The sequence below is a fragment of the Nanorana parkeri genome, unplaced genomic scaffold (genome assembly GCF_000935625.1).
Source record: "Nanorana parkeri isolate BGI_ZX_2015 unplaced genomic scaffold, ASM93562v1 scaffold158, whole genome shotgun sequence".
Lineage (NCBI taxonomy): Eukaryota > Metazoa > Chordata > Amphibia > Anura > Dicroglossidae > Nanorana > Nanorana parkeri.
Genome location: NW_017306426.1, coordinates 1,310,314 through 1,328,000, shown reverse-complemented (window position 1 = coordinate 1,328,000; position 17,687 = coordinate 1,310,314). Strand labels below are relative to the sequence as shown.

The following is a 17,687-nucleotide window of genomic DNA, read 5'->3' as shown; positions in this document are numbered from 1 at the left end:
CTGACTCTATGGCGATCACACTGGACCCTGCAACAATAATTCTAGCTCCTTTTGTTCCTTATAACTATTTGCTACCACAATATTTGCAACTTCTGACATTCCCTACAACAGTGACTTTCAATCTTACTGAACCTAACAACTTCAAGCATACATTATTGTTCCCCACACTGCAGTAATAGCTTGGCTTATGTATTGCATATAACAGTACATTCTAACTCTTCAGTTTTTACTCTCTCACAACAGTATTCTGTTCAGCCCTTCGTTATTCCAACAAACTTAATTTATAGAGGCTCTCTTGTAGAAAAAGTTGTGCTAATCAGAAAACGAAGTATGGCAAAAACAGTACCTGTAAGGCTATCCCCTTCAAAAAGGTCTTACTTGTCACTCATCTAGGCACATCCCATCCAAGACACTGGACAGATGCTGAACACATTGGAGGAGATTATATCTTCTAGCTGGTCAGAGTTTGGGGTGGATACTGTATCCTCTTTTCAGCCTTCTAAACAGACCAGAAAATCAAAATTATAATGACAAGAATATTGGTTTACATGTGTCTGAAAGGAAATAATATTCATTTGTTATATTGCCAATAGGCTTTATAGACTTTGTATGGAAATTAGCGTTGGCTACCCTTGCTCCAACTACAAGTATTTTGTCCTGAAATATTCAGAGCCCACCTTCTGTAACCAATTTTGATTTACTAATAGTCACTAATATTCACTATGGTTTTACCTTCTTCACTGACTGCTAAGGTTATATTATTTGGGGTTTTCTGAAAGTGTAATCTGGTTGTCTCTCTCATTTACTTTAGCTCTGAGCTCAGAAGAAACAGAATCCGCCCTAGAAGCCACTAATTACTTCACTGAGGATGTAGCTCCTGAAAGTAAGTAGGCAACTTCTGAAATGGTTTTGGCAAGCTTGAAAGTAACATTGCACTTCAAGATGACACATGCTCGTGCTTGTTGGCTCCTAAAAGATATAAATGAAGTGAGCGTGTAAAGAAAACCGGCCAGGAAAAAGCATTTTTACCAATCCGAATCTCCACTCTTAGGCTGTTATACCAGTGTAGTCTCAGGGATAGGTGTATGTCCTGTTATTCATTTGTAGTCTCTCCTTTTTGGAGCAGAACTTTCATCAGCCTCAGTGTCATGCTGCATGAAGACTTATGTTTCTCCTGCCTGATCTCAAGGCTTTATCTATCTGATGGAGGAGGATAAAACTGCCAATTAACATACCAATTTGTTTTCTTTCATGTAATCTTTATGCATATACCTTCCAGGCCCCCCACCCTTTTAAAAGTCAACTGATGTTGCCCGCCTACAGTGACTTTGGTCACCTATGGCCATCTGGTGCACTGATGTCAGCAGTCTGGAATTATGTCCTCTGTTGCTAAGGTATGTTCCATCTTCAGAGTCTTCACGTGCTCTATTGGGCTTGGTTGTCTCCTCTAAACTTTTCAAGGAGGTTTTTACTATGGCCCAAATTCCCCAGAGATCACAAGCGAGCTCCTGTGCCTTTCCCCAGAAGATTCTGTATCTATTCTACTTGCGGCCTCTGAGCCATCAGCCACTAAGACTGATTTATGAGTCATTCCAGTCCCTTCCAGACAAACTTGCCACCGAGGACTTGCAGTCTCCTGCCATCACTGCCAAACGGAAAGAGACTATTTCAGCTCTTATTGACATTGTGCACACCACTTTAAAACTAGAGGATTAGACTGTTGCTTCTACCAGTGCTATTTACAATCTGAGGTCCTATAGAGCTCCTAAGACTACCAAGACTTTTCCGGTGCACCCACTGTTCCAAGTCTTCCTATGTGGAGCTTAGAAACACTCTAATACTATATTTGCTTCTCCCAAGCACTTATTAGCCTTGTACCAGGTTGAAGAGGGTTTTGTGAAAAAGTGCACTGCCCCCATTATCGATCAGGCAGTGTCCCGCCTTAATAAAGCGACCACCTTTCCAATTGAAGATGCACCTGTAAGGACCCCACCGATTAAGCAGTTGCCGGCCCTCTATAGGGCCCTGTTCTCAATGGCGGGGCTTGATCTTCATTCTGTCTTCAAAGTGACTTTGCTTTGCCAAACTCTGGCTGACTGATCAACATCTATTAGAAGGGATTTGGTTACTATTACAGTGTATACCTATGGTTGATGAACGTTTGGAGCAAATGGCCCCAGCCTTAAGCTACAGTTATGACAAGCTGCTGGATGGTTTCTCATCTAATTTCCTGCATGAGTCTCCTGTCAGTTCACATGAGGAGGACACGTCTTGGACTGCAGAACCAAAGTCCAAGAGGCATTTACTCCATGTCCTCCGAGGGACAACATCCTTTCAGGTCTATTCTGGATGCCATTATCAAGAAGGCCACAGATGGCAAAAACACCCATCTCCCTCAGTCATAAAAGCATTAGGTACAGTCTGGAAAGGCTCATCCCTCACTGCAGATCAAGAAAAGTAATTTTTGTTACAACATTCTTGCAACCTCCAAGCTCTGGTGGCTCCTTGGGTTCACAATACCCTGATCTATGCCTTTTCTACTAAGTTTCTTTGCAGTTTGCATCACAGGATTGAGATGGAGGGCATTCCAATGATCTTCACAGCTTTGGATTGGACCAGGCACATATAGTACACTGACCTGATGGCAGACACTCCTTGGACCAGTCCGGATATTCTGTCTCAGGGACCGATTTACCATCCTGCTTCAAGGTCACTGGCTTTTATGGCATGGCTGTTGAGGCCCAGGTTCTAAGAGATAGGGAATCTCTAAATCAGTTATTTCTATGATGTTAAAAGCTTAGAGGTCTACTGGTGTGAGTCCCGAGGCTTCCACCTTATGAGATTTTCCATGGAATGAATGCTCTCCTTGTTACAGCTAGGTCTGGACCAGCATTTGGCAACAATACGGGTCAGGTCTCTGCTCTTGCTGTTCTGCTTCAGGGACAATTGACTTCTCATTCCTTAATTTAGACCTTTGTTGAGGGTTTCTCCTATGCGGCTTCCACTGTTCATTCCCCTGTGACTCCTTAAGATCTGAATGTGGCTCTCCGCACTTCATAAACTGCCCTTTTGAACCCTTTAGAGCATTACTGTTTCTGAGGTCTCTTGGTATTTGTTTACTGTGTTGCTGATCCCCCTAGTTGGACTGCTTTTAAACATACCAAAGCGTTACGACTTTCTATGTCCTTAGGTAGACGTGAAAGAAAATAATAGGATTTTAGCATTCACTGTAAAATCCTTTTTTTTTGTCAGTTTCTAATCCTCCTATAGGTTTCAGACTTTCTGCGTCCCTCAGTGGAAGATGAGGTTTTTATGGATTTTTATTTATTTTCATTTTAGATCGTGTTGAGGTGCTAGAACCAATATCAGGTTTTTATTGCTGTGTCCACACTGGGGAGAGTCACCCTCCATGTTTGCTCTGATGACCATTGTCACTGGGTCCGAAAGTGAAAAAATTTGTTGTCACTGAAACAGGAATAGAAGAGGAATCTACAGGAATAGAAGAGGAATCTACAATCTGTCTGAGAGGACTTACTGTACCTTACTTGAAGGAGAATCTCCTCAATGGGACAAAAAAAAATCAAACCTTGTCTGGGGTTTTAATCAGGCCCTGATCCATCCAAAATAAACAGTTTTTAGATAGGCTTTAAATATACTTTACTAGCAGTTTGGTTATGTAATGCTTTCTTGAGTGTCTGTTGTAAGCATTGAGCTCAGTTAGAAGACATATTTGTCTTACAGTTTGACACTTGTGTTTTGACAAGTATATAAAAGCAATGAGGAGGAATAATTATAATGCAGAAGCGGAGATACATATTATACACATGTCCATTCTTTATTTACTTCAAATTCTTTTTTTCATGGCCCTGGCAGTGGCTTTCAGAGTTTTTTTTTTTTTTTTTTTTTTAAACTGTCTTTTTTTTGGTTCCACTACTTTTGCATTCTTGTTTTACCAACATTTATTGTTAAGTGAGTATCTGTCCCAGTAATGTGCTAAGTTTGCAAGGGCGAGATTCTAAATGATCTCTTAGATCATTACCCTCCTGGTAGTCTGACAGCCTGGTGTAGAGCTGTGAACAGCAAACAGAACTGGCTAAGTGTGAGCATCGCAGTTACCGTACTTTATTCAGGTTATTCAGACGAGGTCTGAGTGTCTAAGACCATATTTTCATGGTATTTAAGCATTCTTAGCATTGTAAACATTAAACTTTTTCAGTATATAATTGCTAATCACAAAGCTAGAAATCCTTAAGGACTGATCAGGAGTAACTGAATCCACTCTAGAAAACATATGTTTTTACTTGTGAGCCTAGATATGTTTGGTTGCAATATGGTACTGCAATATGCTCCTCCTCATTGGTCTTTATACTGCCTTAATGACTATGATTGTATCTGTTATGATTTGTGATATAGCAGTATCTATAGGCGAGATTGAGATTTCCTACTTTCACTGTCAGATAAAGGACACTCCTTAAAGTGAACATGCCCTGGCCTAAAAAGTGTCTCATGTTAACAAGTGCTGGGCTTAGTCTTGATTTGCAGAGAAATTGAGGTCCTGTGCATGACCTGGGCATTTGAAGCACAGAGGGATCAGTTTAATACTACCACAGGTACATTTAGGAATAGCACTGTTGTTACCTTAGGCATTTTTTGGCTGTGTTAGGTCCACCTTAATGGAGGTTACCTTTTATTTGATTTTCCCATCTTTTTTTTTCTCCTTTCTTATCTTTCTTTCTGGTCCTCCTGCCGCCCTGAACTTTGTCCCCTTTCTTTCCGACTGCAGTATCTCCTTTTCTCTCCGAACTGGATCTTATTCTGCAGAGTGAGTTCCCAGGTTAGTTGTTTCTTTTGTGTGGGAACCGAACACCCGATGAGTGTATAAAGTAGCCATTGTATCATAATGTAGGTTTAGATGTCCTTATTACTTTTAAACATGTAGGTCACTTTCAAACATTTAGATTTGACCATATCGTGATTGTCTTTATTAACCAAATAAGAGGATGAAATATTTTGGTAGGACTACCTAGCTACTGTGGTTTATTCATAGATGTTGCCCACACATGGTAAATGTAGCTATTTTTTATGCTAAGTTATCTACAAAAAAATACAAGGACCATTTCCTGTAAACAAAAAAACAAAAAAGCGCTTTTCAAGTGCATTGAAGATGACATGTTTATGGAGATGTTTAGCATGCAAAATGTGCAAAAACTTTTACTATGGGCCGTTGAACCTTTATTCTGTTTGCCAACTCTTCTGTCTTTTTTTCCAGATGCAGATGGGCAAGGCAATGGGTCTACACCAGAAAATGGGGACCCCCAAGATAAAAAAGGTATTTATACAATTTTATTTGGTTTCTGTTTTCCTTCTTGTCCTTCATAGTGATTTACCTTTTATCTTTTGTCAACTTATTCTAAATGCGCACATTTGGTAAGAAAAAAAAACACATTTGGTGTGAAATTAACAATTTGTGTGCATGCCTGTGGACTAGTCAACCATATAAAACCTCTGCAAAACATTGGCCCATATGGAAGGGCGACACAAAAGAGACCAGTACTGAAAAATAACCATATGAAAGCATGTCTGGAATTTTTCAAATCTACGTGATCCAGTTGGGAAGTGTGAGAAAAGGTTCAGTGGTCAAATGAGTCCTTCAGGCAGCACTGGGTTCTGTGTGAGGTGCTTTCCAGACTATTTTTGTAAGAAATTAGCTGTGGAGCATTTATTATAGGTCCAGACCCCTGAATATTAAGCACTTTCCCTGTCTGACAACTCACTCTGTGAGCAGAATTGTCGGCCTCCTAGGCTGAGCACCACTTTATTTGTCTGAACCACTGGGCAATCCTTAAAATTCCCATTTTCTGCCAGTTCCTACCACGAAAGGGGTTAACGCTGAGGGATTGAACACTGACATTATCTGCTAGGTAGAGTGTTCCATGCATGCTCCACACGCTCTTTCCCACCATTCTGTGTTGTGAAAGCATCTTGCTCACTGCTGCTCCTGCTTTCAAAGAATCATGTGGAACTCTGCTCTTTGGTCCATTTTTTGCTGGCTGCATACAGTGACTGCAATTTATCTCTGGCCATCTGACTCTCCCCTGCTACCAGCGGTTCAGTTTTGTGCATATATGATGTCTTGCCTTGTACCCTGAACTTTATGTTGCCCTACTACCAGCAGCCTCAAAATGTCTGATTCTACTCAAAGGACACTCCCAGTGTACTGGGGGCCCCCCGCTCTCACTCCACTAATGCTCCAGAGCCGCTTGCTGTATGCCTACTGATGGTGCTGACCTCTGCAGCTTGGAGTCTAATCTTTAGAGTCATCCGTTGCTCCGTCCTGTGTGGCCAGCTTCTCTGCCTTCATTGCAAGAGGATTTTGCTATGGTCATGCATGGCCTTGTTGCCCAAATCTCCCAGTTTGCCACAAGCATGCTTCAATGCCTTCCCCTGCAAATTCTGTATCTGCTCTGTCCATAGCTTCTGAGTCATCAGCTGCTTAGACTCTGTCTGATTCTGAGTCACTCCAGTCCTTGCCATTACTCTAAAATTGACAGAGACTGTTTTGGCTCTTATTTATGTAGTGCACACCCGTCTGAAACTAGAGGATTAACCTGTTGCTTCTACCAGTGTTGTTTCCAGTCTTGGGTTCTTTAGGGTCCCTGAAATCACAAAGACTTGCTGTTTAAAGTCTTCCTCTATGGTGATTGGAAACATCCTGACAAGATGTTTGCTCCCCCAAGCTGTTATTAGCCTTGTAGCTGAAAGGGACTTTGTTAAGAAATGGTCTGCTCCCACTGTGGATACGGCAGGGTCCTGCCTCAACAAAGTGACTACCATTCCAGTGAAGGATGCACCTGTCTTTAAGGTCCCAGCAAGTAAGTGAGTGCAAGCTCTCTCCAGTGCCCTGTTGTCTATGGCAGATCCTGCTCTTTAGCCTGTCTTAGCTGTGACTTTCTTTTCCAAACACTGTCTGACTGATCAAGTCTAAAAAGTCTCTGCTGCAGTTTATCCCTTGATCACAGAAGGTTTGAAGCAAATTATTGTAGCTTTCAGCTACAGTTGTGACAGGCTGCTGGTGGTTTCCCGTCTCATTTCTCGCATAGTTCTCCTATCCATACGCATACGGAGGACATTTTGACTAAATGCTGGACTGCGGAACCTGAATCAAAGATGTGCTTGATTTGCATGGCCTTTGAGGATTACGGCCTCTTGGATCTACTCTGGATACCATTATCAAATGACTGTCCAGACATTGCAACAGTTCAGATGGATCCTTCAGAAGTCAGCACTAGAACATATTTATGGATCTAGATGTATCTGGGTCTAGTCCCAAATACACTTCACTACTTCGAGGTAGTTTCACTCCAAACCCCTACAATGCAATATTCTGTTTTGGTAAGGCATGTCAGTCTGGATAGACCAATTCGTTGGCACCAACTACCAGGTTGTCCTTGGCTTAGTGGCTGCAGAATCTGGCTCTGGAATCAGAAATGTCCTTTGTTTTTTTTGGAGGAGCCACATGGCCGGTGCCAGCCTTTTGGGCTGGGGAGGAGTCCTGTGCATCCTATTGGATGTTGGAGGACTCTTGTCTCCAGATCAACATTCTGTAACTTCATCATTTGGACTTTGCCACGGCAGTGTGTTATATCAACCATCAGGGAGAAACAAGAAGTCTCGCCAAAGCAAAGGCGGTAGTGCGTATCCTGTCCTGAGCAGAACTTTACGTTCCAGTCTTGTCCATTTACATTCAATGCATACACAATTTCCAGGCAGTCTTCCACAGCAAGCAGCTGTGCCACAGGTAGGGAATGCAGGATGTGGATCTCCTAGCCTCCAAGTTTATCAACAAGCTGGACAGGTTTGTCTCCAGGTACAGGGATCCTCTAGTGAAAGCTCTAGTGGCAGAGCCTGCTTCCCAGGATTGAGATGGAGAACAATCAAGTGATCCTCCTTATTCCATATTGACCCAGGTAGATGTGGTACTCCGACCTGATAAGACTCCTAATAGACACTCCGTGGCTTTTCCAGATTAGCCTACACCTCTGTCAGCTGAGTGTCTGAGCTTGCATCTTTATCCTGTAAAGAACCTTTTCTGGTTCCACACAAGGACAAGACAGTGTTAGGGCCCCAAACTTCCTACCTAATGTAGTGTAGACCGTGCACCTCAATGAGGACATTGTTTTCTGTCCCTCTGTTCAGCTTCAGTTTCCCTCCGTTGCCTGGATGTGGTTTGAGCTGCAAGAGTGTCTTATCTTCTGCTTCCTTCAAAAAGAAGGAAGGTGCTTCACACTCCACCATCTCTCCGTGGGCCAAACAGACCATTTTTAAAGCTTATGGTCTCAAGGCTTGGGTTCCACCCCTCCTGTCAAGGCATACTCTGCTAGATCTGTGAGTGTTTCTTGGGCTATTTATGGATCAGACTACTGTTTCCCATATTTGCAAGGCCTGGTCTTCTGCTCACATTTACCCTGCGGTTCTACCAGGTGGATGTTCAGGTCTAATCTGATGCCAGCTTTGGGTGTGAGGTCCTTCAGGTAGCTCTATGAGTGTCATGTAGTCCCCAGCTCTGTTGTTTGTTTTTTTTCTTGGGTCTGTTAACATTGGTTTGCTGTGTTGCCCTCACCTTAGTTGAATGCCCAAAGGTAAAAGACTTTCTGTGTCCCTCAATGGATGAGAAAGAAAGTAAGATTTTTGTACTCGCTGTAAAATCCTTTTCTTGGAGTCCATTAAGGGACACAAGTCTCACCCTCTGTGTTTATGATCATGCTCTCTGTACTGCTTTGCTACACAACTGAGGCAAGCTGGTAGTAGGAGGGGTGACCATGGGCTTCAGTTTTTTTGTTTCTTTTGTTTGCCAGTCCAATCCTCCTGTAGGCAGCAGTATAACCTGAAGGAGAAATACTTCCTGTGAAATGGAATGGATTCCAAGAAAAGGATTTTATGGCGAGTGTAACATTTATGTTATCTGCACCATAGATTAAAGTGAAGCGTGGCGATGGTAGCATTATACTATGAGGTTGCTTTTGAATTGGCTGTTATTAAAATAGAAGGATGTGTGGTGGTTATTACAGGGGAATACTGCATGAAAACCTATTTCCGTGTGCTAAAAAAAACTAAGTGAAGCTTGGGCAGAAGTTGTTCTTTTACCAAGACTTTGATCCTAAACACCAGGCCAAAACATTGGAGTGGCACTGGAACAAAAGGTGAATGCCCTGCAATGGTTTGCCAAACCCATAACTCAGTCCAACGCAGAATCTTTGGCATTTTTTCAAAATATGCAGCAGTGTCACCGCTAGCCGGAACAACCGGGAGCAAAACTGGCTGAAAGAATGGGCCAAAGTAATTGAACTCTTATCCCAAAAAACTTTAGGTGAAACTGTTAGCCATTTTGAGCATCCAAAAGTCCTGCCCAAGACCAGGAACCACATAATTCTACAGTTGACCTGATTTTAATAATAATTTCCATGTTTCAGAGGAGAAAACAAACCATGCTCCTGACTACAAGTATTACTTGCGGATGTGGGCCAGTGAGAAAGAGCAGAGGAAAGAGACTATAAAGGACGTGCCTAAAATGAATCAGGTAAATATAAAAGTTATTCTTGGATCAATACAGAGTTTTTAAAGGGAAACTAACTGCAAAGACTAACTGCCCTTCTCTTCTAAAATACATTTTAGTTTTCTGGCTGTCTCTGGCTACAATATTTTCTAGGTCACTGAGCCACAAAAAAAAAGTCAGTGACTCAGAACGTATCAAATCCAGCATTTTCTGAGGGAGGTCAGCAGTGGCAGCTTACATATTTCTCAGTTTAGAATCCATTTAACTTTTCCCAAAAAAGCTAGCTGAAACCGCGCGTGCAAATTCACAGAAACGATGCCCGCTTAGTCTGGACAGGGCCTACGAGACTCCTCCCCAATGTCCCTATGTCTGTCTGTGAGGAGAAAGAGATTCAATCTGTTAAAGAAAAAAGAAAGATGGATAGCATTAGGGACAGTGTTAGTAGCACTGCTAGTGTCAGTGTGTTTTAGATAGTATTAAAAAAACAAAAAAGTTTTTTATCTGATGCCCGTGCCAGTGCCCGTGCCAGTGTTAGTGTCTGTTTTTGGTAGGATAAATACATTACAAAATGCACACTATTTTTATGGGCCCTACTTACAGGTGCACACAACAAATAATGCACAGGTATGTGATATTGATGTAAATGTCAGGATTAGGAGAATGTGTTTGGGGTTTTTGGTGGCAGGTCATTTTCATAACAAGAAATATACAGCTTATTAGTTAAAAAATTACAATTATTTTTTGGGGCCAGTTTTCCTTTGTTATTAAAAGAAAAATGTAGACATCCATTTAACACCTGAATATACCAAGTTCTTGTTTCTCAACTGGTGGGCCATGACCCTGTGTTCAGTGGGTCCCCATGTGCCTTCCACTTTTCTAGGTGAGAGGCTCCTCTGCCTTCCTCTAGCGCAGCACTGTCTGTTCTCTGGCCAAGCAGCCATTCAAAATATGTTGCTCAGCACTGAGTGTGAGCTTGAGGTGGGGTAGGCTGGGGCTATGGCCTTGAGGGAGCTTAATCCATATGTGCATCGCTTACGGCTCCCTCCTGTGTCCTGTAGAGGTGCCGGGACCGGAGTGGCGTCACATTCTGGCTCCCTGCACCTCTACAGGGTGCGAAAGGGAGCTGTGCAAGCAATGCACATATATGGATGGAGCTTCAGCACAGCAGCTCTCACTGGACCCCAGGCTGAGGATCCACTCCAGTACTCATAAGGCAGGGAGAATAGGTGAGAATGTCTGTTAGTCTGTGAAATTCTGTCTGTGTATGTTTGTCAGTGTTTTTGAGGGCCTGTTCACACTAGTACAGTGCTTTAAACTGTACCACGCAATCGCACCTACCTTGCATTCTGGTGTGGGAGGTGTGTTGCGTTGCCATTCATTCGAATAGTACCCCAAACGCACCTCGCACCCACAGTTTGTACGCCCGCACCAGAACGCACAGTACCCTAATGCCGTGCGTTTCATTGCTGTGCGACTTGGGTCATGGCTTAATGGCCAAGGACAAATCTGGGTCCTGAGGTTACACAGGTTGAGAACCAATGCACTAAGTAGTTCCAGAGATTTGTACAGTTTTACTAATATATGACAAAGTTGCAAAACTAAGTTAAGGGGGTTAAAGAAAAAAATAGATAAATATATGAGAGAGAATATATATGTGCGTGTGTGCGTGCCTGCGTGCATGCATAATATTTATATACTCATTACACATGCATAATAGTGCTGCACAAGTCCAGGGTTCAGGTCTAACCTGTCATGGGAACCTCGCAAACAATAAAGAGAAGTTTAATGGCTATGTAACAATTGTTTTGGCAAGTAATGCATGCGGGTCAAGTTTGTGAATCAATCCATAAGTGTGTTTTCTGAGATTTCATTGGTATCCTTTGACATCATATTAAGACTAAACTTTTTTCCGAATGTAAAGCTTTTTGGTTTGTACTAACCACAAATAAATCTTTTCTATTACGAAGGAACAATTTATCGAGCTATGCAAGACTTTCTACAACATGTTCAGTGAGGATCCAGTTGAACAAGAACTCTACCACGCAATAGCGACAGTTGCCAGTCTCCTTCTACGTATTGGCGAGGTGGGGAAAAAGTTCACCAATCCTCCTCTGAGGAATTCAGAGGATACACAGGCAAATGTCTCCAGGGAGCCCTCAAGCGAAGAGGAGGAGCCTAATTCCAGCCTGGAGAACAGGCAGTCGAGGGCTACTGAACAGGATCAATCCACTGGCGCCATCCCAGTTCCTGGCAACTCCCAGTCAGGGCATATGCAAGAAGACTTTCAGAAACTGACAATTGAAAGTGAAAATCAAGAAAGAAACAGCCCGCCCACTCAGCCCACCTCAGACGACGAAACCAAGGATGACACCTCAGTCTCCTCCTACTCCATGGTTAGCGCCAGTTCCCTTCAGTGTGAGGATATTGCAGACGACACAGTGTTAGTTGGGTGTGAAGCTGGCAACGCCACCCCCAAATACGGCAGCACCATCGATGCCGAATGGTCTATCTCTTTCGAACAGATTCTGGCTTCCGTGTTGACCGAACCAGCCTTGGTCAGCTACTTTGAGAAGAAAGTGGACATTGTTCAGAAAATGAAGCAGAAGAAAGTTGAAAGACAAATCAGTTCCTCCAGCGAGTATGAACTCTCTTCTGTCTCGGGATGAAATCTGCTTCTAAATGATTCAGAAGCTTGTGACTAATTTATGGGATTGCTCCATCCAGAATGGAGCTCAGTTTTGGGTAGATGTTGAGAAGTTGAATTGCACATGATATTGAGGCCTTAGTAGCAAACTATCCATATCTGAATCCTCACTCTCTTGGCCAATATGGGGGGGGTCTCGCTTTTCTTATTGGATGGTTCAATTTATGGGGTAAGCAGCAGGAGGAATGAGGCCATATGATTGGGGGAGGCAGATTGAGGAATTCCAACAAAAAGAGCAGTCTCCAAGAGATGACGGTGATTTAACCCACAACAACTACTCAAAACTGACATCATTTTTGCATGGAATGACCCTTCAATCAGAAGACAGCAATTGTTTTCACTAACCTGTTACCATTTCAGCTGCTCCTAGCTCCAGATTTTGTGCACTTTCCACCAGTAGCCCCTGCAACGCTTCAGGAAAGCACCGCTAGTCAAAATAATCCTGCACTGCAGAATAACGTACCTGCAGCCTACACCTCCGCATGCTTATCTCCTCTGATTATTTTAATGAATGGTTTTATACTCCTCCTATATGCAACAACATATCACTAAGTGTGTGCTTGGCTGCTCCTAGCAAGAGTTCTCCTGTCATGTGGAACTTACAGCAACACGCGGCACTGGTGTTCCACCGTGCGATAACATGGAGTAACCGTTGCCTTTTCTTCTGATGACTCTTTGCTTGTCTGTTTTGTGCCTAAGTTCTGTACTGTAGAATCCCGTTTCTGCTACCAAAGTGAAGCCAGTCAGTACTGTGTCATAGGCATGTAGCTAAAGTGCAATATATTGGTATACAGAATAGTATCCCTTTTTCTTTTGGTTTTGTTTTGTTTTGTTTGTTTTTTAACTTCCCAATGCATTGTATGTCATTGAGTTACTTGCTCATCTCTCTTCTGTTTTTCCCCTTTTCTTTCACATATATTTGTTTTCAAGATTTGTGCCTGTATCGCTGTGACCTTTCCATGAATATGTTTGGTTTTTTTCTTCCTTTTTACGTTTAGTAACTACTCATGTACACTAGATACAGCCATCATGTTTGCATAATGCATTATGCTGCTGCTGCTGCTAAATTACTTTATTTGTAACATTTCTCTTATCTCCTTTTTTTTCTTTTCTTTCAATCATCTTTATTTAAATGATTTTGTCATCACATTCCATTTCTACAGCGGAATACTCACATTTACTTGTAATATATAGCTAGGTCTAAGAACAGGGATTGCTTACGCTGAGAGAATGGGTTTATGAAAATCAATTTAAGAAACAAATCCATCATGTTCAAAAGATAAAAGCAGTTGAACCTTTTTCTATTTGGTGAAAAATGCAGTCACCTCTATCAACCAGTTGGGCTCCTATTCATTTGGCTACACTACGCTGAAATGTGGTTGCTATTGGTTACTACTAGGGATGCACCGATACTTATACTCGCCCAAATGCTCCGATACCGGAACTTCCAATCAGAGGGAGATCTTCCGATCAGAGGGAGCATGGACCCGGCTACCTTTCCAATCAGAAAGCTTTGCGGTGGGTTATGACCCGCCTCCCGGCTTCCAGATTGGCTAGGAAGCCAGCTTCACTTGTTGCTAGGCAGCCTGGCTTCCTAACCAATCAGGAAGCCGGGCGGCATGTAATGACCCACCTCCCGGCTTCCTGATTGGTCAGGAAGCCAGGCTACATAGGAACATGTGAAGCTGGCTTCCTAGGCAATCCGGGAGGCGGGTCATATGGTGCTGCCTGGCTTTCTGATTGGTTAGGAAGCCAGGCTACTTACCAACAAGGGAATCTGGCTTCCTAGCCAATCAGGAAGCCAGACAGCACGTCATGACTCGCGTCCCGGCTTCCTGATTGGTCAGGAACCCACACTACCCAGCAACAAGTGACGCCAGCTTCCTAGCCAATCAAGAAGCTGGGAGGCGGATCATGACGTGCTGCCCAGCTTCCTGACTGGCTAGGAAGCCAGCTTCACTAGTTGCTAGACAGCCTGGCTTCCTGACACATCAGGAACCTGGACGGCACCTCATGACTCGCCACCCGGTTTCCTGATTGGTCAGGAAGCCAGGCAGCCTCTGCAAGTAAAGCCGGTTTTCTTTCGCTAGAACACCGGCTTTACAGGCAATCGGGAAGCTGGGCGACAGGTCATGATAATATGGGCACACGGCACCGGTACTTTGTATTGGCAAGTACCGAAAAATACATTTCGGTACGCGATACCGAAAAAACGGTACCAGTGCATCCCTAGTTACTAACTTGCACTACACTTATTAAATAGCAGGTTACAGTAACACTCTCATGAGAGAAATAGAAAAGCTGCTTTTGCTAACCAGCTTTAAAAACTGCTGATCTGGCTCCAGCACATTCAGAGTCATTGACCCAGAATAAGTATGCAGGTCAGAGAACTGGCATTTTTAGAAGCAGAGGTTGGCAGTAGTAGTCTATGTTTCTCTGTAGGCAGGTCTCCTTCAATGTACTACATTATTAACGTGGAAATAGTTTTCCTATAAGTGGAAGAAGCAGATCGGTGGTGAAATGAAGGTTATAGCAGCATAAACCAACACTGACTTACACAAGAAGACACTGTTATGTGACGGTACATATCTCCCTGTTTATACGATGGTCCTCCACATTGCCCCAGTTGCTTCCACTATTGAGAAGGCGAGTGTACCCATAAGCAGTGTATTGGGGCTTCAGAGGCGCTCTGCAGAGCCAGTATAGAACAGCGGAGGTTTGTACTAGCACCTTCTAGTACCTGATCCTGTATGCAAGTGTTATCACTACAGGTCTACTTTAAGCCATGTAAAAACTGGCTTTGGCTTATAGCGACAGTCAGCCCTCATATTATGGGATATCTTGCTTTCCGAGATATAAGAAGTCAAGGAATGGCTTAACCCATCAGACAACACTATATCACTTTTGGGTGGACTGACCCTGTATAACAAACCTGTGTTACACTAATCTTATGTGTTTCTAATCCAGTACCTGGAGAGTACAAGTACTTCTTTGTAGGTGCCTCTGCAGTTCCCCAAGAACCACAGGGTTTTCCACCTTCTGGGTTTTCATCAGACACCACATTCCCACAATGCAAATCGGGTGTCTCGGGAACTAATCAAGAGGTGCTTGCTTTCTATCATGGAACATAATGGGCTCATACCTGTGTTTGGCTTTCAGAAAAGTCAAAAGTTTGCATGGAACTGGATAGTATTTGTGCACAAGGGATGAGGTTAGTTGCCCAAAGTACAGGTACACACTGAATAAGAGGCATAAGCTGCAATTACCGTAACAATTTGTTCTACCTTCTTTGCTTTTTCCACTTCAGGAAGCTCTCTAAACACTGTACATACCTAGTTAATAAAAAAAAACAAAAAAACTGCACTTTAATAGTCAAACCAAAAATGTACACGATTAGTATTATTTATATGTGTACTTGTAAAAGTTCCCATGAGATGTCCAAATTAATTAGGGGTTCATTTTTGAAACTTTGAATGGAACGTCTTATTACATATATCAAACTTCTAATGACTTCTCCCATAACAGAAATAGCTTAGAAGATGAGATGTCCATCGGGCTGATGTTACAGCATGTTTCTTTTTTTTGTACCATTTTATAATGTCCCCGCGTTTGTTTGACACTAGTAAGGTATTAAAGACGCACTGTCAATGTGACCATTTAGAACGAAGTGACAGCGCTTCCTGATAGTCAACCCTGCCGGCAAGGTATACTCTCCTATCCATGCACCCTCCCCAGTCCCATCAGAGCCCTTGCTTCGTTAGTAGCGGAGCTTCCAGATATAGGGGAGCATATAACCTCCTCTGTTACCGTGCTCGAGCCTGACTGGTCAATTCCCAGACCAAAACACTGCCTTGTAGGAAGGAAGTAGCATCATGCTTGCACTATTAGGAGGCACTGTCAGCTTGCTGTGAATGGGCAGGTGACAGTGTCTCTCTAAGTAGATGTCTTCTATGTTCTGCTCTTCTTATAGTTCATACCAAATGAGACCAGCAAGTGGAAATGGGGTTGTTATGGATTACTGCATTTGTTAATCATCTTTGCCTCATTAAATAATGTGTATCCCCACCCAAAATATTTTCTTTACATTTTGGATTGAGTGGAGGAGGTTTTAAAAACTGCTAGGAATGTCATACTGTCCTCAATACATTTACTTGAGGAAATTGGTAATGACTCTTAATACCTAGACTGGAAATCTCCCCACAATAGCAAAAACAGCTGAGGTTCTAACCTTTTCCCACTCTACCAAAACCTACAACTAAAAAATGTCTGAAGTTCCACTTTAAGTGCATGTCTGTGGAAACCAACCAGTGATAATGTCGTCATATGTTTTCTGTATCCTACATGCATACAGATACAGACCCTTCCCCTTACAGTGATCACTGCCTTTCATTAGCCTTGATGTATGATTTACAGTATATATTCATGTGTTAGAATATTAACCATAGCTCATGTTATCACACTTGTTATGCCAAGAGGACCACTCTCACAATGTAGGGTTACATACCTAGATAACTGTGGTAGCCTTGGCCTCTTCTCTTGACAGTATCTTGGATAAAGCTTTTATAAGCCCTCTTCTGAGCTCACTGTGTGTTGTAAGATTATCATGTTACTTTTTGATGTTCATGGATTTAAATACTATATGTTGCTTCACCAGACACGTGACTGAGATTACACATTTCTTTCCTGTTAAACGCTATATGGTGTATGGACTTGTGTGTTTATCTTTATTCTAGATGGCAACAATGGCTAACTTTGATCACAATATAATTTATTAATTTTTTTTTTTACCTTACTGAGATCATTATGTATGTTTTTAAATCACCCGATTGTCTTGTATTCAATACAAAAGATTGAAATAAACTTTGAATGGCTGTCATTTTCTTTCTTTTTTTTTTCCACCTTTCAAAGCACTGTGCTGAAAATAAAACGAATGAACAGTGTCTATGGATGTTTGTTACTCTATATAGAGCTGAAAAACCTATATATTCCCGATATTATGGCAAATCTTACTAGTCACAGGGCTTAATCTGTTTTGTACATTAGCGGTTCGCAGATATGGGATCGCTGATTTTATTAATAATGCTCCATTGATCCCCATGGAGCATCTGCTGATATTGTTCTCGCTCACAATCACATATACAGTGGTGCCTCGGTTCACGAAAGCTTCTGTTCGCAAACAATTCGGTTTGCGAATAGGAAGTTCGGCAAAATGTTGCTTCCGTTCACGAACTCTGCATCGGGTGATGAACACAATCGCAGCCATCTTCCCTGCTCTGACACATGGTCGTGGCTTCCTCTAGTCGAGTAGCAGCACTTCAATGTAAACATGAAAAAAAGTCTTATTTATTTAAGAGGTGCAACATATCGCATAGATGCAACCACCGTTTCACAGGTTCCCCACACAGGATCCCCTTCCTCAATGACGTGGCA

The 17,687-nt window shown here is 42.5% G+C and overlaps 1 protein-coding gene and 1 long non-coding RNA gene across 2 annotated transcripts in view; one reads left to right on the top strand and one right to left on the bottom strand.

The window, feature by feature from the left end:
- The window catches only part of TBC1D9B (TBC1 domain family member 9B), a 64,023-nt gene extending 51,586 nt beyond the window's left edge, over positions 1 to 12,437 (top strand). The window contains exons 18-22 of the mRNA XM_018554438.1: positions 812 to 883; positions 4,784 to 4,834; positions 5,270 to 5,329; positions 9,471 to 9,577; positions 11,521 to 12,437. Coding sequence (XP_018409940.1) covers positions 812 to 883; positions 4,784 to 4,834; positions 5,270 to 5,329; positions 9,471 to 9,577; positions 11,521 to 12,219 — 989 coding nt within the window. The 3' untranslated portion in view covers positions 12,220 to 12,437. The remainder of the gene's footprint in view (positions 1 to 811; positions 884 to 4,783; positions 4,835 to 5,269; positions 5,330 to 9,470; positions 9,578 to 11,520) is intronic.
- On the bottom strand, positions 3,530 to 17,125 carry LOC108785380. The gene is made up of 3 exons (XR_001941127.1): positions 16,613 to 17,125; positions 8,735 to 8,738; positions 3,530 to 3,540 (listed from the first exon to the last, which is right to left on the bottom strand). It is a non-coding gene; the product is annotated as an uncharacterized LOC108785380 (long non-coding RNA).
- Positions 17,126 to 17,687: the final 562 nt, after the last annotated feature.